We start from the raw sequence: 21,930 nt of genomic DNA, 5'->3' as shown, positions 1-21,930 counted from the left end.
TCCTCTTCTTCTAAAAACCGACCACCACCACCACCAAGGAGAAGAGAGCAAAAGGGAAAAGAGAAGGGAGAGGACCGACCACACCAAGAGAGTCTCCAAGCAAGAGAATAAGAGTTGTGTCTCATGAAGCCTCCCCACCCCTTCTTTTATATTAGTTGCCCAAGACAAATAAGGGAAGAATTTTTACAAAAATTAAAATCTTCTTCTAATTTTTCCTTTTCCCTTTTAATTTTCCTTTTCTTCCCTTTTAAAACCTGGTTAATTTTTTTCTTCTAATCAAGCAAAACTAACCTGAGAAAGAAAAGGAGATTGTTGTCTTCATAGAATACGGTATCAGTTTGAATAAACCAATGTAAAATCCAACTGGGATTACATTAGTTTGAGCTTGGTAATTACATGGATAAAGTACCTAGTTTAGTAAATCAACATAATTTCTATGCCATACTTAAGCATAAGGATAATCCATCCTCATACAAGGAATATCTTGTAATGCAACATCAATCAGTTTACAACCACCATTTTCCAGAAGCCATGTTTGTCAAAATTACATTGCTCTTGTATGGCCACCGCTGAACCTGACATCAATGCAAGCACAATAATGGAAACAGATACAATTTTAGACCAATCTTTATATCAAGAGATTGAGACTATGGATTCTTTCTATTTTGCAAGAATATATCACTGTACATAGCCACTGAACTTGATACCAAAGCAACCACAATCATGAAAATAGCTAGAACTTTATCACCCCTAGTTGCTACGCCATGAGGATCCCTACAACAATCATCACGAGTTAGGAGCATGCATGATGTTTCCAACACAAAAATATTAACTGCTGAAGAATACTTAAAGATAAATTTGTAGATTATACTTTTTTCCTAATAGTTTAAGTTTATCCAATAAGTTATCTTTAAACATTATATCATAGCACAAATCCATGAGTTTGAAACTGAATATATCCCCCTCTTCACTCCTCTTATATCTGCCTCTTCATTTGATGGCACATCCTAAGCCTATTTGTAAAGCACTGATTGATCCATGATCACTAACTTGAACAAGAAAGGCATGCCCAAGAGTTCAATGTTTAGAATTTATTTGAAAACAAAATCATACTGAAATGAACGTTTTTTTTGTCAGTTCAGGTTTTGTAAGAAAATATTTACAGCTGGAATCATTTTGATAATTCAAGCCAAACAAAACCAGGAAGCCATTTTCATGAATTTTGAATATATTAATTGTATGCCTCCTTTGGTTCAAAAAGAACAATACGATCCAATTAAATAATATTTACATGTATTCAGTTACACCAAGTTTCAATTTGGTTTACCTTAGATCAAATTGGATCAGTTTAAACCGAATGTAAGTCTATGAATTAATTTATGGTTAAGCTTTCTATATAAATGGATTCAAGATGTAAGTATAATGGAACTGCAGTATCCTTACTTGAGAATAATGGAGGCTGGAAAAATGAACCCAATGCACACTACAGCGGTTGCACCAATGATCTGAAAAGCATCCCATATGCTAGGAACAAAGTTTGCAGCCAAGTATATGACTGCAAGGAGGAGGATAGTTATGGAGGCAAACCTTCGGTTATCTGAAGCTAATGGAGTAGCATTATGGAAGAGGAGGCCATCCAAGTTGAGCCGCAGTGAAAAGAAAATCACAGGGAATACAAGCATGACATGCAGAGAGTAGCTCACTCGGACAGCATCATTGACTATAGAACCATATGGAATGCCAATATCAGAATCAAAATTTGCCAGCACGTCATCAAGGGTGGATTCTCCAAAGAGAAGGAAGGCAAAGAAGCTTGTAGTAATGTAGATAGCAGAGCATAGGGCTAGTGATATCCGAACCACTCGGTGAATTTGAGTAGAGCGATGAAGTTCATTGTCAATGCTGTGAACTGTAAGCACAATAATCTTTTCCTCATAAGAGTTGCAAGCATAAGCCTATTTGTTAATCTTTGCACGATGCAAAATGACTTCACATGTACCAAACAGGTTTATTAGACAAGCAATATGTTAGAATGTCATCGACTGATCAAGTAACTCAAGCATATAGTCTGAAAATGAGCTTCATCAGCAAGACAAAGAACTTTGATCAATAACATTTGTCATGTTAGATAAATTGTCCATAAAGTGTATTGAGAGACTACACTCAAATAATTTTAACTAAGCAAGCAAAACAACAGAGCAACAAGTTATCCAATAGATACTACTAAAGTAAACTATGGTGACAAACTAAAAATAGCAGATTGATCCTACGAGTACTTACCATTGTAATGGCAGATATATGAGGTGGCAATAACAGGGGCCACTGTCAAAAGTCTCAAGATTGATGGCAGATCAGTCAGATGTGGAAACAATTTTGGCATCTGTATGGTCCCATCTGCTAACTTAAAGATGGCAATCCCAGCAGTAACAACAACAAAAAATATAGCAAGTGCAACTGATGCAGCAGATGTTATTCGCAATGAATCTGCAACACCACAGCATTAGCTACTGAGCAAACATTGATGACAATACAGTGTTGCATTCTAATATATGAATAGTGTGTTCTGAATGGCATGTTGGAGAACTTGGGTAAGACAAAACATACCTATTCTTTTAAAACATGTCAACGGAGCAAAAATAGCAACTGTAGTGAGAAGTAGAACTAAAGCACGGGAATTCCACCAATGTACTCCAAACCATCCTTCCAATAAGCCAAAATGATGGACACCACCAGCAGATGTTCCAGAGAGTACATCACCTTCCCAAAAATGAACGCAACTCTTTAACAATATGATTCTAACCAACAAATTAAATCAATGAAGTTGCTGTGGATTAGTTGTACACGTGGCTAGATTATCATCAGGAAGATCTAAACAATTTCTCAAGAGGCTTGCATTCATCTGTCAATTATGTCACTAAAGGTGATCACAAGATCTTTTTTTCCTCTTTTTTATGAAAATCTACATGGAAGCAAAGCTCTAATATTCTGAAGGCAGATTTTGAACAAAGGAACTCATTAACAATTTCCCAGGTCTATATCAGCTTGGTAACCTGACACTTGAAGGAATTTTCCTAAGCATGAATTTCCCTACTCGTAAAGAATCAAACAATTCTAACATAGGATCTTATCAAAGATTGATAGCATAATTGCAAAAACAGATAAATTGCATAAGCGAAATAAAGCTATAAATCCAAACCTGAATCAAGGTTTGAAGCCATGATCTTAAAGTCACCAAATCAACCTAATGATCAAGAAGCAAAACAAAAGAGGGCTTCATCTTCCAAGCAACCGTATCTCCTTTCCGGATGGAACAGAAAAGAGAGACAAGATTATCTTAACCTTATGGGGACCACAAACTTTTATATAGCTTTAAAACCTGAATCCGTTATCAGCCCATCAATAATAATGGAAAAACAAGTTAAAGGATTTCTACACACATAATGTCCACATCCATGAAATCAGCCCATATATTAAACCAATAGCTAGATCACTTTATTTGGCAAATTCTTTATGGTAAATATGTGTGTTATAACATTAACATGTAAGCCCACCTAATAGAGAAATAAAATCTAATAATCTTCCACTTGGGCTACATGTGATTTCGTATATAACACACAATTAAATTCCTTAGTTGAGCTCAACAATGTCACTGAATGGTAAAAACACCTCTTAAAACAATTTGATCCATTAACTCCACTAGTATAGGACTAAAGTGGTCTTTATTATTGCACTCGTAACAAGCCCAAATAGTAATCACAATACTAATATCATTAATGACATAGATCTGATGTGGATACGTAGCATGACAATTACATAGAATATGATCGGTACATGCCTATTCTCAACTAGTCCTCCTAATAACTCCAATGAGTCCAAATCATATCTACAAACACTTATGTAAAATTGGTAAACCATGCTTTATACTTTGACTCAAAAGAGAATCCATATTATATTTACAAACATTATATGTCAATAGTAAGTCATGATAATCTTTATTTCAGAATGTCAAAATAAAAATACACATGTATCTGTAAACCTTAGTATATACAAAAACCAAAATAAACATGTGTCCATCAACATGGAACATGAAACACCAAATACAAACTCTCACTAAATGGATACTTCATCCAAGAGAAGAGCGTCATATTCATCACATGTTGATGAAACACCTTGGGCTATAGGTCCTTGATAAGCGGATCTGTCAATATGAAATCTGTGCTAATATGCTCAATAGAAACTTGATCATTCAGAATTCTTTCTTTAACTGCCAAGAACTTGATGTCGAAGTGCTTAGACTTCGACGAGCTACGATTGTTCTTAAATATAACTCAATGGCTTTATTATCATAGTTAATTCTCAATGGCCTATCAATGCTATCAATAATCTACAACCCCATGATAAAGTTTTGTAGCCATATATCCCTTGATTGGATGCCTCATAATACGCTATGAATTCTGCCTATATGGTCGAAGTAGCTATAAGTGTTTGTTTAACGTTTTCCCATGATATAGACCCTTTAGGCATCATAAAAATATAAGCTGAAGTGAATCTCCTACTGTCCACGCATCTAGCAACGCTGGAGTCTAAATATTCAATCTTCTCTGGGTGACCTCACCTGCCCTCCGATACATGAGTATGAAATCCTTTGTTCTTTGCAAATACCGCATGACCCTCTTTACGACTTTCCAGTGATTCAAACCTGAGTTACTCAAATATCTATCCATATCCCAACTATGTACACTATATCCGGACACGTACATACTTAAGCATACATAAGATTCCTTACAGCCAACACATAAGGGATTTTTTGCATTGCCTTTATTTCAAATTCAATTTATGGACATTGTTGTAAGTTAAATTTGTCACCCTTTAACACAACTGTGTCACCACAATTTTGCATATCATACCCACTAAGCACCTTTTCAATATAGACCTTTTTTGAAAACCTAAGTGTGCATCTTGAACAATCACGACAAATTTGCATATCTAATACAAAAGATGCATCACCAAGATCCTTCATTTCAAAAATGACATAAAGAAAAGACTTGGTTTCATACATCAGACTATCATTATTACTTGTCAGCAATATATCATTCACATACAGAACAAGTATGATGAACTTGCTCCTACTAAACTTGATATATATGCATTAATCAACAATTTTCTCCTTAAAACCATATGAAGAAATCACTTGATCAAATTTTTGGTACTACTAATGGGATGTCTGCTTTAGACCCTAAATGAATTTTTTTAATCTATATACTAGGTGAGTCTTTCAACTGAAAGTTGTTCGACTATACCATGTATATAATCTCACTAATTTCTCTATTGAAAATGGAATCTTTACGTTCATTTGATGCAACTCTAAATCATAATGAGTTACAAGTGTCATGATTTTCTTAAGAGAGGTTTCGTCGAAATTGATAAAAAAAAATCTTTTTGCAATTAATATTCTCTTTATGAGTGAATCCCTGGAAAATAAAGCGAGTCTTATACTTTTCAACATTGCCTTTCAAATCCCGTTTGGTTTTAAAAAATTTTTTACAACCAACATATTTCACTCCTTTAAGCAATTCTACAAGTTTTCAAACGTCAATGACTACCATAGACTTCATCTCTTCCTTCATGGTTTCAATCTACTTTTTAGGATTAGGGCATTTTTTTTTTTACTTCATGGAAAGATGTAGGATTACTTTCCAACCCTATGTCAAACTAACGCTTTTGGAGATAAACATAATCAAGTGAAACCGTTGATCTTTTTCCCTAGAAGATCTCTTTAAAGACACTTGCACTTGAGGTGACTATGGCATCTGCTCAATCATAGGTGGCAATACCTCAACTTGAGTTGATGGACCTTCTATTTGTGTTGGAGGTAGCACAGGAATATCTTGGTTCACTACTCCTTCAGGATTTGCAATTCTAACAATTTTAGGAATCAATATCCTATTACTACCAATTGCAACAGTAATAGTAACCATAGTAGGATCACTAATACTTTCCTCTTCAAAAGATATTTCCCTTAATTTCGGGCTCCCATTATCCTTAATAAACATGGCATTTCCCATCTCGAAAAAAAACTATTTGTGGTTTCCTTTCATTAAGCCTAAGGCCTAGCCTAAGTTAGACAACACCAAACATATAAATGTATAATGCTAGATCTTTTACTCGTCCATAACTCATATGGGGTCTTTGTCATTGTTTTATTAGATATTTTATTTAGTAAGTAAATTGCAATCTTTAATATCTCACAGCATAAGGACTTTGGTAAAGACAAAAAAATCATCGTACTTCTTATCATGTCTTTTAGGGTTCAATTTAGCAACTCCGCTACATCATTTTGACTAGTCCTTAACATAGTGTATTAAGGGACAATACCGCATTCAGCAAGGTATTGTGCAAAAGGAAACCCAAGATTTTATTCACATGATCCGTCGTATTTGTCATAGTCTTCATCACTATGGTCAAATTTCATGACTTCAATCTTCTTGCCTACTTGATTTGCAACTTCAATTTTGAAGAGTTTGAACACGTCTAGGAATTGTGACTTCTTAGGAGTAAGGTACAAATAGTCATATCATGAATAGTCATCTATGAAACTAATAAAATATACTTGACCATTCTCAGAAGCCTTAGAAAATGGTTTGCATATATCCATATTTATTAGTTTTAAGACTTTATTACACTGATTTGCACTCTTATTCCTTTTGTTAGTTGTTTGTCGTTTTAATACATTCAATACATATATCAAAGTCTGACATATCAAAGAATCAAGAATTCTTTATAACATTAACCTTTATAGGCATTATTTGAATATAAATCCTAAACGTCTATGCCACAACATGAAAGAATTTGTATTTGTCAAATTATGTTTTGTGTCACTTATATACATTATTTCATTGTTAGTAGGAGTTATGGTGTTTAATTTGTATAGTTTATTAACCAAGGAACCAATATCAATCAAAATTGAATTTTGAAAAATATTAAACATTCCATTTCCAAATGAATAAAAATATCTTGATTTGTCCATATAAGAAATGAGAAGGGGAGCCTTGGCGCAACAGTAAAGTTGTTGCCATGTGACCAAAAGGTCACGGGTTCGAATCCTGGAAACAACCTCTTACAAAAAGCAGGGTAAGGCTGTGTACAATGGATCCTTTCCAGGGACCCCGCATAGCGGGAGCTTCGTGCACCGGGTTGCCCTTTTTTTTGTCCATATAAGAAATGAAAATCAAATTTTGTTTAAAAGGGTACAATAAAGTATTTTGTAAATTTAGAAATACATTAGTTCCTAGATAAAGCCTAAAAATACCAATCGCTTCTACCCTACCCTTCTTGTCATTTCCCGTATAAATGTATCTTTCACCATCAATTGATAATCGACTCATAAAACAATCTTGCATAGGAACACTTATGTCGGTAGTAATTCCCTTGGGGAATAAAATCCACCCACCTAGAGAAGTTGCTCGGTTATCATGATTTAATGTTCTTTAAGATAAGAAAAGGGAAGAATAAAACTCATGTAAGTCCTAAATATATATGTAGATGTATATATAATCAAATAAATGTAACAGTCAAAACAAGGTGCATATATGTGGGCCCTTAATGAGATACCAAGTATAATGTTGCATTTAATCTTTGGATTAAAATACAACTTGTTAGTAATACTCTCTAAACATAGCTAAAAAATACCCTTAATCAGTAATACAATGTCTTCCTTTGGATCGACATATTATGCCCGTGATTCACCAAAATTTAACTTTATATGAGCTACCTTTACATATATTCGGTCTAAAATGATTTTCCTTTAGGCCAATTACCTTTAGCGTGAATATACTTCTATTTACACTAAATGCACTGAATTTACCTAATAGTTCTCACTTAGTGATAATATTAGTTCAACTTAATAACATTTGTGCATTAGATACATAAGAAAACCTAGAAAATAGAATTAAACAGAAGTAGTTGATGGACCTTTGATGGCAGTTTGTAATCAATCAAAAATTTCAATCAACTCAAAAAACTTGTGTCCTCAACCCCATGAACATCATGTTGGTGCAGGGAGCACCAGATAGTCAAACGTTTTGATGTTGGCAAAAAGTTCAAAGTTAAGTTTCATTATGATCTAATGAAGGTTGGCTAAGTATGTAGGTAGCTCAACCAGAAAGTCCTAGTGGGTCAAGTTGACTGGATACTAGACAAAGCAAAAGTCCTAGTGGACACTAGGCAAAGGGAAAGCCCTAGTTGCGGCTAAACAAGGAAGTCCTGTGGGACTGGGCAAGGAAGTCCTAATTAGTGGGACTCGGCAGGAAAACTAAGTAGATTGAGTACACAAAGAGGAAGTCTAGACGGGTTTGGAGGACCATACATCTAGCAATTTGATGAGTCTAGAGGATTGGACATTGAGAGGAAGCCCTGGGGTCAGAGGATTAGATGCTGAGTAGAAAGTCCAAACAGGTCTGGTGGACGGGATGTTTGGCAAGTTAGGTAACTTCTCTCGATCTGACCTAGGGTTTCATTTGAAATCCAAAAGTCAGGACCGAACAGTATTGAGACTGTCAAATTATTTCTGCTTTTATGTTATTATTATGCATGTTGTACTAACTCCGTAGTGCAAGAAGGTGGCCGAAGTCAGGGATTCCAGGCGCTCGGAAGGGATCCAAGCGCCCGAAGGTTCGGACGACAAGATGGCTCCAAGCACCCGGAATGGCCTAAATCCAGCCACGCGTGCAGCTGAATTGGCATGCTCTGGTTGGCTGGCACACGTCAACGTCCAGGTGCCTAGCCAGGTGCTCGGGAAGGGATAAAGGTGACTCGGATAGAGCTTCGCCCAAGTGCAGCCACGTTAGCGGTCCAGGCGACTGGAGGTGGTCCAAGCGCCTGGAGTTGGATAACTTGGCGACGAAGGTGGATCGGATAGGCCTCGATTGAGATGCCTGGAGCTGATCCAGGAGCTTAGAATGGGCTATAAAAAGGCACCTTTGACCAGAAGCACATAACCATTCTTATACACTCAAATGTTTCTTGTGCTACTTCTAAACTTCGTTACAACACCAAAGTACTCCGACAACAATGATCAAACTTCGATTCCTATTGTTGTCGATATCTTTTATTATTGTGCATATTTGGATTTGTGTAAACTTGTCAAATCTTTAGTGGATTGTCCAACGAATGTGATCAACGATCGTGGGCCTTGAAGTAGTAGCACAGGTTGTGAACCACGTAAAAAGAAAGTTGTTAGCATTGTGCTTGTTTCTCTTTTTCTATTCCGCTATGTACTTTTCGAAAACCGTGAAAAAGTGACACGTTATTTACCCCCTTCTAGTGCTCTATTCGATCCTACCATCAGTTGACTAATATAAATCAATCAAGTGCTCTAGTCGAACTAACAACTTTCTATTCTCAACTTGTGCCCAATAGTTGACTAGTTCTAATGACAGTTGATTAACAGCATCAGTTGGGTGCCCTAACCAATCCAAAAACACTCTATGCTCCATCCTAAGCCCAACAATCGATTGTTGCTTTATAAAAGTTAACCAATCAAAATCAGTCGAGTACTTAAGTTGATTATGAAAGTTTCTATTCACTAGTTTAGGCACATAAGTCGACTCATGCATTAGTGATTGATCCAATGCATCAGTCGGTTGATCACAAGTCCGTTCAATTTTTACAAATCAAATGCAACGATTACGAAAGTTTTTATTCACTATTTTGGGCACAGTAGAGCATTAGTGACTGATCCAGTGCATCAGCCGATTGATCATGAGTATGTTTGATTTTTAAAGATCAAATGTGACGGTTACAGTAAATATAGATGATGATATAATAGGAGATAGAGCTCAATGGCGTAAAAGGATTTATACAACCGACCCCACCTAGTAGGAAAATGCTTGGTTGTTGTTGTTGTTGTTGTTGTTGTAAATGTGACGATTACAGCCAAAAATAACAGTGGCTACTAAAATCCAGCCATTGTTCTTAACATTTTTTTTAAGCTTACAGACAGTTATGGCGATAAGATTTTGTGGGTTTAGATCATGTCGTGCGAAAATAGTTTGGTATTTTTTAAAAAATATAAAATATATTAACTAAAAATACAAAATTTAATCTAAATATTTAAAAATAAAAAGTTAAATAAATGAATATACTAGTCCGCTGGCGGAACATGTTGTTTCGCCTATATTAGATGAAATGGCTTGAGATTTTAAACTATGTATAGAACAAATGCAATCAGACAGAAATCGTTAAAAATTTTGCATCCTAATGCTATAAAATCAATGGCACGACCTGTGACTCTAATTGAAGAAATTTTCCTTAGTATGAATTGTGTTACCGCATATGAATCTTAAAGAATCAAACAATTCTAACACAGGATCTTGTTATAAATTTATAACATAATTGTGAAAACAAATAAATTGCGGAAGTGAAATAAAATTGTAATTCGAACCTGAATCGAGGTTCAAAGCGATGATCTTGAGGTTGCTGAATCAACCTGAGGATAAAAAAGCAAAAACAGAAGCGGGCTTGATCTTTCGTAGGGGTTAAGGCATGGGCTACCGTATCTCATTTTCGGATGGAATGGAAAATAGAGCCAAGATCACCATAACCCTATGGGGACCACAATCCTTTATATAGCTTTAGAATCCGAATATGTTATTAGCCCATCAATAATAACGGAAAAGCATATGAACCGGTTTCTACTCACATAATATTCACATCCATTAAATCTTCTCATATATTAAACCAATAGTTAGATAACTTTATTGCATTAATTCCTTATAGCAAATCTGTGTGTTACGACCTTAACATGTAACCCACTTAAAGGAGAAACAAAATCCAATAACACTTTCTAACAATATCATAGATCAAATTTAATTAAGTATGTAAACAAGTAAAAAAAAAACATGTGATGAAATCAAGTCTTTTTTCCTTTTCTGTGTGCTTCCATCTTTTTTGAAATATACTTTTAGCGTTATATTGAACAGAGAAAGATAAAATCAAGAAGTAGAGAATCCCAACAGCAGTAATTTGAAAATCCTAAAATATCAAAACATATTTAATATTATCAAATAATACCTAATCAATATCAGAGACCTCCAAAAAGACCTATATTCTGTGAAGAAAATAATATTAAAGCGTCATCCGATTTCAAATGGCATACCAATAATGATCATGTATACGGTCAAGATGCCTACATTGTTGAGGACCACTGTAGTCTGGAGCAATCTCCTCCCTATCTTACGGAATGCATCCCCCATGACTCCCCCATAAGTAGACTTATTTGCGGCACGGCTACATCGGATTAGCATCTCAATCGAAGCATCGGTGAGGATGGCAACAGATATGATCAAGATGATTCCAGGGACGAGCCCTAAGACTCTCATGGCGGCCGGCAGAGCCATGATCCCAGCTCCTATGATGTTCGTCGAGAGGTTGAACACCGCACCGGCAAACGAAGCTGTAGGGGACAACCGAGATGGTCGGCCGTCTTCCTGCTTGACTGATATCAGGGGAGCAGTAGTCGCAATACTCTCATCACTAATTTCTGCATGCTCTCGGGTTGTCTCTCTCGCTCCTCGTGTCATCAAGCTCAAACTCTTGAGCTAGTTCTTCCAAATAGGATTGGATCAAAAGGAACTCAACCAATAACGGCAAAGCAATGCACTAGATTCCAAAAATCAAGAAGAAAACTTTAGTACTCCTGAAAGGATAGGGAACTCAGTTGACGGAAGCAAATCAATCGTCCAAGAAAACTATGGAGACACTATAAATTAAGGATAAGGAGAACAAGATTGAAAATTTACCTTCTAAGGATTTGGTCGAACTCGCTGCAGCGGATGGAATTAAGGAAGAAAACCAAAACGGGAACCGTAGTTTTGTATTGATATAACTATATAAGGGAATTCCCAATTCGTCGGAGTAGTTGCGGCGCCGCCTTCCTGACCTCCTCTCTCATCTCTTACAGGAAGGTGAGGGTCCCAACACGACACGGTTCCGTTTTCTTCACGCCTTCCCCATTGTAATCGCAAAATGCGCTGTCGAGCGCTGCGAACTAGAGGCGCCCAAATTCTATAACGTGGCAAAAGATACTAACCGGTTCATCCCAAGGTTCTTCGTCAGTTCCACGCAGAAGCCAGCCTCCCATGGCTGGAAATCGATTTGAGTGTCCTTCCGCTAGACCTTATAGCGGCCATGGAATTGTATTTCCAAAAAGATAATTTTTCTAAGGATTGAATCCCTACTGTAATCTACCGTCCAAGAACTAACTTGCTATATTATGGGGGTAGATTTCTCTGATGAAGGGACCTGTGTCTTTAACTCTCTCCCAATCTAATAAAATTATCATGGATCGGCATAGTCGAGGTAAATACCTCTCTTATATGCTAGTCATGAATTTCAAGGCTAGTAACCGTCCGTGATTTACCTCCTCCGTATTGACCATGAGACAGATTGATGGGGCCGATTGGGACGAACGTATTCATCTTTTACCACCATTATGAAACATCTCTTTTTATTTTATTATTAAAAGAATATCTTTATATTAGATCTTATCATGATTCGAAATCCATGATTCGACGATTCGAAACTATCGATTGGTAGATCGATCTTTAATCTTTACCATTTAAGACAGTTATAATTTATAGTTCAAAACTATTGGTTCACGATTTAGTTCATGGTTCATAATTTATAGTTCAAAACTATTAGTTCACGATTTAGTTCATGGTTCATTACGATTCTTCACGGTTCAAGATTATTATTATTTTAAAAATATTTAAAATATTTATATATAGAGACGTATCCTTTCTAATTTTAAAGAAATATCCTGAATCTTAGAACTATCGCTATTAGTATTTTCTTATGTCTCAAATGTCGGAACTTGCTCAGATGCAAACCCAAGGAGAAGAAGGTTTATGAACTCACAATGAATTGAATGAAAAAAATAAGGAAAGTCTAAATCGATAAGATGGATGAAAGAACCTTGACTCAATGCTTAAAAAAGCATGAACCTTGGTCTAGAAGATAGAAGACACAACAACCTTAGGATTGAGATTGATAAGTCCTTGTCCTTGAACGCCACAAGGGGATGTTTTGAGAAGTTCTAATTCAATGAAGAACTAATAAGTAAGAGTCCCACCCTATTTTATATTGAAATATGCTAAAAGATACATGTGTGGTCGTCACCCCCTTTATTTACAGTTATAGGATGACTTAAAAACCCTAAAAGGTCAAAAGGAAATTCATTTAGTAAAGATCTATATAAACTACTTAGTTATTTTGAGTTTATGACACCATTATAATCCAAATAAAAATAGAAATTGAGCCTACATATCAAACACATCTCTACTACATAGATATGAGACTTAATTGGCTAATTAAGCCAATCTAAGGATTGAATTAGGTTGAATACGACGCATGACTTACTCTTGGTCAAACCTTCTTCAATTGTAGCTTTGATCTTCGCATTTTCAATTGGCACATTAAGTGCTTCCTTCATCTTTTTAGCCTTGCTCTTGTAATTGAGCCTTCATTGAGGCATAATGAATTGTCAACAACATCTAGAGAGGGATGCTTCATGGCCTTAACTTGATGTCTATCTTTAACTCTATCATTCCTCCTCTCCTCAAAAGGATTTGTCTTCGAATCTTGATCACCTACATCAAAGGGAGAAAAATCAGAAACATTAAATGTAACACTCACATTATACTCACCTGTCAAGTCAAGTTTGTAGGCATTAGCATTGATTCAAGCAATGACTTAAAATGGTTCATCTCCTCGTGGATGTAACTTAGTACGACGTTTAGCTAGGAATCTATCCTTTCTCATATGAACCCAAACTCAATCTTCAATTTCAAAAACACTCTCTCCTTCGTCCCTTGTTGTCTTGTATAGCGTATTGTTCGGTCCTTTTTCAATCTGCAATCGAATTTTCTCATGCATTTGTCTCAGAAATTTGGATTTTTATTGTACCATCTAAACAAGCACGCTCAAAGATAGGCAAATGTGATAAATCAAGAGGAGTTAAAGGGTTGAACCCATATATCATTTCAAAAAGTGAAAAATTAGCACTAGAATGCACAGATCTAGTATAAGCAAATTCAACATATGGTAAACAATCTTCCCAACCTGTTAACTTCTTTTGAATGATAGCTCACAATAAAATAGATAAAGTTTGATTTACTACCTCAGTTTGTCCATTTGTTTATGAATGACAAGTTGTAGAAAACAAAGCTTTGTACCCAACTTTCCCTGCAATATCTTCCAAAAGTAACTTAGGAACTTTGCATCACGATCTTAAACTATGCTCCTCGACACTCCATGACGCCGCATAATCTCCCTAAAGAATAGATATTAAATATGGTTAGTAATTTTCTACAAGGAATAAAATAAACTATTTTAGAAAATCTATCCACAATCACAAAATGAAATTCATACCTAGTTTTGACCTAGGTAATCCTACAACAAAGTCCATGAAAATATCAACCCAAGGTATATTTGGAATTGGCAAAGGTATATTCAATCTATAAGGTAAAAATTAAAATTTTGCTTGCCAACATGTGATGCACTTCTCATAAAACTTGACTAGATCTCTTTTTATGTGAGGCCAAAAGAATGCTCAACCAAAACTTGTAGAGTTTTTTTTATTCCAAAATGTTCCATTAGTCCCCCACCATGAGCTTCTTGGACTAATAATTCTCTCAATGAATAATTAGGTACACACAACCTATTCACTCTAAAAAAAATTCCTTATGCCTATAAAACTTCTCAAATGCAACATGTTCACAAACTTCAAACACATTTCCAAAGTCAGGATAATTAGAATATAGATCTTTATTATATTCAAATCCTAATAATCTAGTGTTCAAAGTAGAGATCAAGGTATACCTTCAAGATAAATCATTTGCAACAATATTTTTCATACCTCATTTATACTTGATCACAAGGAAATGATTCAATAAACTGCACCCATTTTGCATGACATCTATTCAACTTACTTTGTCTCTTCAAATGCTTCAACAATTCATGATCAATGTGAATGACAAACTCTTTGGGCATAAGTAATATTGCCAAGTCTCTAAAGTCCTCACCAATGCATTCATCTCATTATCATAAGTTAGATAGTTCAAAGCTACTCTATTGAGTCTCTCACTAAAATAAGCAAGGGGTCAACCTTCTTATATTAGCACAACTCCAATACTTATTCCTAATGCATCACACTCAGTTTCAAAAGTTTTAACAAAGTTAGGTAATGCAAGTAATGGTGCAAAACTTAGCTTATCCTTAAGTAAATTGAAAGCTAAATTTTGTTCATTATCCCAATGAAACCCAACATTCTTTTTTCAATCAAGGGTGCAACCAAAGTACTAAAATTCTTAACAAAGCTCCTATAAAAACTAGCTAATCCATGAAAGTTACATGCCTCAGTAATGGTTTTGGTGTTGCCCATTCATGAATAGTCTTAACCTTTTCTCTATCAATTGCTATTCCCTTAGCACTAACAATATAACCAAGAAACTCAATTTGGCTAGTGCAAAAAACATATTTTTGAAGGTTAGCATACAATTTTTCATTTCGCAAGACAGGGAGAACTTTTTGTAATGATTGAGATGCTCATCTAAATTTTTGTTATAAATCAAGATGTCATTAAAATATACTACAACAAAGTCCCCAATATAAGAACGTAAAATATGGTTCATTAATCTCATGAAAGTACTAGGCACATTAGTTAGTCTAAATAACATGACTAACCATTTGCACAAACCATACCTAAGCTTAAAAGCAATATTCCATTCATCTCCCTTATGCATGTGAATTTGATGATAACCAAACTTCAAATCAATTTTAGAGGAAAAAAAAATAAGAACTATGTAGTTCATCTAGCACTTCATCTAATCTAGGAATAGGATGACGATATTTTATCATAATCTTGTTGATAGCTATAAAATTAACTCACATTCTCCAAGTTGTATTCTTTTTAGGCACAAACTTTCTCGGACATACTTTTTTCTCATCAACTCTTCAACTTGCTTTTGAAGCTCCTTTATCTCTATGGGATTGCTCCTATCGGTCGGCCGATTAGGAATTGTTACTCTTGGGATAAAATCAATTTAATGCTCTACTCCCCTAAGTGGTGACAATTCATTAGGAACCTCGTCAGGAAATACATTATCAAATTCATGCAAAAGAGATTTAACAACACTAGGTTAGATTGTTAGTGTTGAAATAAGTCTTCTTGTACAAAAGTACAATCATCGATTGTTGAGAATAAAAAACTCTCTTAACCTCCCTTTCTTTTACATAAAAGCTCCATTTTTTCCTCTCTTGCTCTTATTTTTTTTTCCTTTTCATTCTTTTTTCCACTCCTCTCATCCTTATTTTTTTTCTTTTTTGACATTCCTTTTCTTTTCCATTCTTTTTTTTTTCATTTCTCATTCTCTTTTCTCTCATAATCATTTATTTTTTCACTCTCATTTTTGATCCTCAATTGATCTTCATATACTTGCTTAGGAGTTAATGATACAAGAGTTACAAATTTACCATGCATCATAAAAGAATACATATTTTTGAATCCATCATGCATGACCCTCCTATCAAATTGTCATGGTCTACCTAAAAGCAAATGACTTGTATGCAATGACACTACATCACAAAGAACCTCAACCAGATACCTACTAATGGAAAATGAAACCAACACTAACTTATGCACCTTATCTTTCCCGCAATCATTCAACCATTGTAGTTTATAAAGTCTAGGATGCTTAGTGGTAGGTAAGCATAATTTCTCAACCAGGATAGTATTAGCTATATTAGTGCAACTTTCCTCATCTAAAATGAAACTACACAGCTTGTCTTTGATGTGGTAATAGGTATGAAATATGTTGTTTCATTATTCTTCATCTTCTTCCTTCACTTGCACATTTAGAACACGTCTAGTGACAAGGGTTCACCTTCATTAGGATACTCTTCTATATCACTTACCATCAATGGTTGCAAGTTACTATCATCTTCGGACTCACTCTCAATTTTAATATTACAATTTCTTTTAAAATCATAATTCTTTTGTTGGGATATTATGATACAATATGCCCCCTTCCCAAGCACACTTAAAACATTTAATACCTCTATTTCTCGAAGATTAGATATGTTCTTTACCTTTGACCAAAGTATAACTTGCATTTTTATTCTTAGACAACTTGATCTTACTCTTAGATGCACTTTTATCCTCTCATTTGCTCCAGCTAGATTTTTAAGTGGATGAACTAGAACTCTGCCCATGCTTCCTTTTAAGTTGTCTTTCAACATTCATGGACATGTGGACCATATCTTCAAGCTTAACATAATGTTGCAACTCCACTACATTTGTAATTTCTAAATTCAAACCATGTAAAAATTGTGCCATGGATGCTTCTTGGTCCTCCTCCACATTGGCTCAAATAATGACAATCTTTATCTCTTTGTTGTATTCCTCCATAGTCTGGGACTCTTGGTTAGACCTTATAGTTGTTGGTACAAATTTTGATAGTAATGTGATGGAATGAATATCTTTCTCATAATAGATTTCATCTCCTCCCAAGTGTCAATTGGTCTCTCTCGATTTCTTCTCCTACTTAGAATAATTTGATCCCTCCATATAATAACATAATTAATAAATTCAACAATAGCAAGTTTTACCTTCTTTTCTTCAGAGTAGTTATGACAATCAAGCATTAGTTCCACTTTTTTTTCCACTCCAAGTAAGATTCTGGATCACTTTTTCTTGAAAATGAAGGAATCTTCATCTTGAGGTTTCTCAAGTTTCTATCAACATAATCATTCATTCTTCCTCTTTGACCATCAATTCTAGCATAACTAGATCTGCAACTAGAAGCTCTATCACCAATGTCCTTAGAAACAACATCTTCATCATCATTATCGTCACGGTTATGTTGCCTAGCTCTTTATGTAGGAACTCCACCAACTCGGCTCCTTTGCAATCTAGTAATTACAGCATTTTGTCTCTTCAATCTATCTAAAATCTAACTAAATCTAATTTCCATATGCTCCAAGTCTTGTCTCAATGCACGTTGTTAAATGATTCTCTAGGTCTTGCTTTCTCTCCACTTGTCGCTATTAAAGTAATATGTTGTCACTCAATCACTAAACTCATTAAGGTTAGCTCTTTAAAGAACTTATAATTAAGGCAATTCCATGTAAACATTCATTGACTAATTAAAATTTTTCAAGGGTAAAGAATAATGATTATGATAAAGGATAGAATTGAAAGAAAAATGCAACATAGTAGAATTGATAAACTTGAATTGAGTGTAAAATATCTTCTTTTTTTTTTTTTTTTGCCAAAATTGAATCTAGGCAGATGCCAAAATTGAATTTAGGAAAAATTTATGAGATTGTAGAATTGAAAGATAAAGATAGAAAGAAATGATGAAAGGAAATTTTCAAAATTTTAATCTAGATAGGTGCATGCTAGAATTGAATCAAGGATAAACATAAAGCAAATGCAGAATTGAAAGTTAGACACTTGAAATAAATGCTGAAAGGAAATTTGCTAAAATTTAATCTAGGCAAAATGTAAAATAAATCAGTGTTGAAAGGAAATTTATTAGAATTTAATCTAGTCAAAATATTTTAAAAAAGCATGCAAAATTGAAAGATAAAGAGCAGTAGAAGGAAATGTAATTCTATTTCTACTCTCTTTTGTTTCTTCTCTTTTTTTTTTTCCCCATTTTTTCAATTTTTTTTCTAAATTTTGGCCTCCCATTCTATTTTTTTTCCTTTTCTTTTTCTTTTGCCAAAAATCACAATTTTTTTTTTTATAGCAACAATGTCAATAAAACTTGCTAAGACTGGAATGATAACAATAAGTATCAAAAGATAAACAAAATAGATAAAAGATTCAAGTACAAAAAGAAAAAGAAAACTAATCGATTTAGAAAGATCAAAGCTCTTAAACCAACTGATGTGAACCCAAGAGAAGAAAGTTTTATGAACCCACACTGAATTGAATAAAAAAAACAAGGAAAGTATAAATCGATAAGATGGATGAAAAGTGCTCGTGGCTTTCACCTTCGTTTTGAGTAAACACACAGCGGAATAATAAAAATCAAATTGCAAACACCAAGGATTTACTTGGTTCGGAGCCTATGACAACTCCTACTCTAAGACCCGCACGTAAGAGTGCTTTCAGTGGGAAATCACTATAAATTCATAGAATTACAAGTACAATGATGAAATGCAGTAATGAAAATTATACCGACAACTAAGAATAGAGAATTTAAAGCTTCCGATTGTTGGAGTTGAGTTACGACTTTGTTGGATCGTCTTGTTAACAGCACACGGAAGAAGATCATAAGTTTTCGAGCTATCCTATACATCTGCTCGAACCAGACTTAAATCGCCCATTGAGGGCACCTCCAACCTCTACAGGAGGTGCCTTCAGTCCCGAGTTAGCTACGTCGATAAGCTCCGCGACGTTCGTTGCTTACCCACCCAAAGGCACCTTCAGTGTCCTTGGAAGGCGCCTTCCATTATCTGTCCAAGGTGCCTTCAACGTCCTTGGAAGGTGCCTTCTGCCCTACTTCCTGCGCAGCTGCAGCTAAGGCGCCCGAGGCACCTCCAACAACCCCGGAGGCATCTCGAACACTGTTCATCCGAGCAAAACATGCCCAATTCACTTCCTGCAAAATACGTTAGTTCAAGAAACCAACCATACCTTGCAAAACAAAGTTAGCACAATATAAACATGAAAAATAAAGCATTTGATAGTCTTCAGACTATCCAGTTTTGACTTTGAGTTTCTTGGAAATCCTAGGTCGAACCGACGCCTACTGTTCCCCCACCAGGGAATGCGTCCTCACCTACTCCTCTTAGGAGAGTTTACCTGTTGTCAAATTGATCCTCCAAACCAATTGGACTTTTTGTTCAGCGTCTGAAGCTTCCGGTCTTCATGCTGGACATCCGCTCCACGACCTGTCCAGACTTCCACCCGATTCACGATACCAGGATTTCAACCTAGAGTCCCCGACTCTAGGATTTTACCGAAGCTCTCGACCTGCCAAGACTTTCTGCCTAGGGTTACCACCCCCTAGAACCTAGGATTACCACCCCCTAGGGTTTTCCACCTACCTAACCGCAGCTAGGGATTTTACCTAAGAACCCTTAGGACTTTTGTGCAATCTCATTCAAACTTGTTAGACAACCAATAACCTTAATTTTGAACTCTTTGCCATTATCAAAACTCAGGTTCGGTCGTCTGATGCTTTCCGCACCAACAAAGAATCTTGACCCAATGCTTAAGCAAATATGAACCTTGGTATAGAAGGTAGAAGATGCCACAACCTTGGGATTGAGATTGATAAGTCCTTGAACGCCACAAAGGCATGACTTGATAAGCTCTTTTTCAATGAAGAACCAACAAACGAGAGCTTCACTATACTTTAGATTGAAATATACCAAAAGATACATGTGTGGTCGTCTCTCTCTTTATTTATAATTAAAGGATAACCTAAAAATCTTAAAAGGTCAAAAGAAAACTCATTTAGTAATAGTCTATGTAGACTATTTAGATATTTTGAGCTTATGACACCATTATAATCCAAATAAAGGTAGAAATTAAGTCTAAATATTAAACATATCCATGAAAATTAAGTGGTTAATTATGTAGTGCGAAAAAAATGGTTCACGTAAATTTGATTTTTATGTTATTATATATATATATTTATTGCTGATGTGCTGCACATCGCACAGTGCGCGACTATGCACGTGCAGCATATCAGACTCATTTTTTTTATTATTATTATTTTTAAGATTTTGAATTTTAAAAAAATCAATATTTCCTTATATAAATCTCTAATACATAAATATATCCCCTAAACACATTACAATACTCCATAAATACTTAAATTTATTTTATTTTTAATTTTTCTTTTTACTAAACAGTATAAACTAATTGAAAAATCTGAACCCTAGAGGTAAAATCTTAAAAACAATAACTTGAAAATGATAATCCAATTGGGAAGCATGAACCCTATAAATAAAATCTTAAAAAAATATTTTAATTAATTTTTTAATTCAAAATTTAAAAATAAATAAATAAAATAAATAAATAAATAATCTATTATTTTTTTAGATTTTGAATTTTAAAAAATTAATATTTACTTATATAAATTCCTAATACATTAATATATCCCCTAAATACATTACAGTTCTATGTAAATACTTAAATTTATTTTATTTAAAATTTTTCTTTTTACTAAACACTATAATTCAATTGGGAAATCTGAATCCTAGAGGTAAAATCTTAAAAGAAATGAGTTTAAAAAATTATAACCCAATTAGGAAGCATGAATCCTAGAAATAAAATTTTTAAAAAATATTTTAATTATTTTTTAATTCAAAATTTAAAATAATAATTTTTTTTTAAAAAAAGGCTGATATGCTGCACGACAGGCACAGTCTAGCATCACGTAGCATATCATATTATATCAATCAAATAACATAAAAATCAATTAATATATATTAAAGGGGTCCAAATAACTAATATATTAAGTAATTAATTAATGGACCCAACCTAATTAACTATCCGACTAACTTCCCCTATCCTTTTAAATATATTTTCATTGAGAGTGGATTTTTTTTATTTTCCCCTAGTATTGTTGTGGCTGCCCCTCCCTCTCCCCCTACCCTTAACAACCCTAGGGGAATTTGAAGAAGAAAAGTGTGCTCACATCATTCTCTTATATCATGTTTGATATCTTTTCGCCCACAAAACCCTAAAGCAAAATTTCTAACATTCATATCATAGTACAAATGTTTTGATATTATTGTAACAACTACATTTTTATTGCTCTCGTCGTTGTAGATTTGGATTTTTTTTCCTTTTTTCCTTTAGGAGAATTTTCTATAGACAAATCATGGTCGTTTTTTCTTCTCGGAGATTCC

General features: G+C 34.6%; 1 protein-coding gene across 1 annotated transcript; it reads right to left on the bottom strand.

Annotated features, from left to right (window-relative positions):
• Positions 1-353: 353 nt before the first annotated feature.
• On the bottom strand, positions 354-11,579 carry LOC122006695 (amino acid transporter AVT6A-like). Its single transcript, XM_042562292.1, has 5 exons — positions 11,156-11,579; positions 2,605-2,757; positions 2,281-2,484; positions 1,444-1,909; positions 354-774 (listed from the first exon to the last, which is right to left on the bottom strand). The coding sequence occupies exons 1-5, from the start codon at positions 11,577-11,579 to the stop codon at positions 648-650; spliced, it is 1,374 nt and encodes a 457-aa protein (XP_042418226.1). The 3' UTR covers positions 354-647.
• Between the last annotated feature and the right edge of the window lie 10,351 nt (positions 11,580-21,930).

The sequence above is a fragment of the Zingiber officinale genome, chromosome 1A, assembly GCF_018446385.1.
Source record: "Zingiber officinale cultivar Zhangliang chromosome 1A, Zo_v1.1, whole genome shotgun sequence".
Taxonomy (NCBI): Eukaryota; Viridiplantae; Streptophyta; class Magnoliopsida; order Zingiberales; family Zingiberaceae; genus Zingiber; species Zingiber officinale.
The sequence above is the reverse complement of the archived record's forward strand: the minus strand, read 5'-3'. Positions and strand labels throughout refer to the sequence as shown.

Bases quoted from the DNA above. Each gene is read 5' to 3' on its own strand.
- LOC122006695 (XM_042562292.1), bottom strand. From the start codon at position 11,579: ATGACACGAGGAGCGAGAGAGACAACCCGAGAGCATGCAGAAATTAGT. The intron at 2,758-11,155 runs GTATGCCATTTG...ATTTTTGGGAAG, and splicing joins CGTATACATGATCATTATTG to GTGATGTACTCTCTGGAACA. The intron at 775-1,443 runs GTAAGGATACTG...TGATTGTTGTAG, and splicing joins CCAGCCTCCATTATTCTCAA to GGATCCTCATGGCGTAGCAA.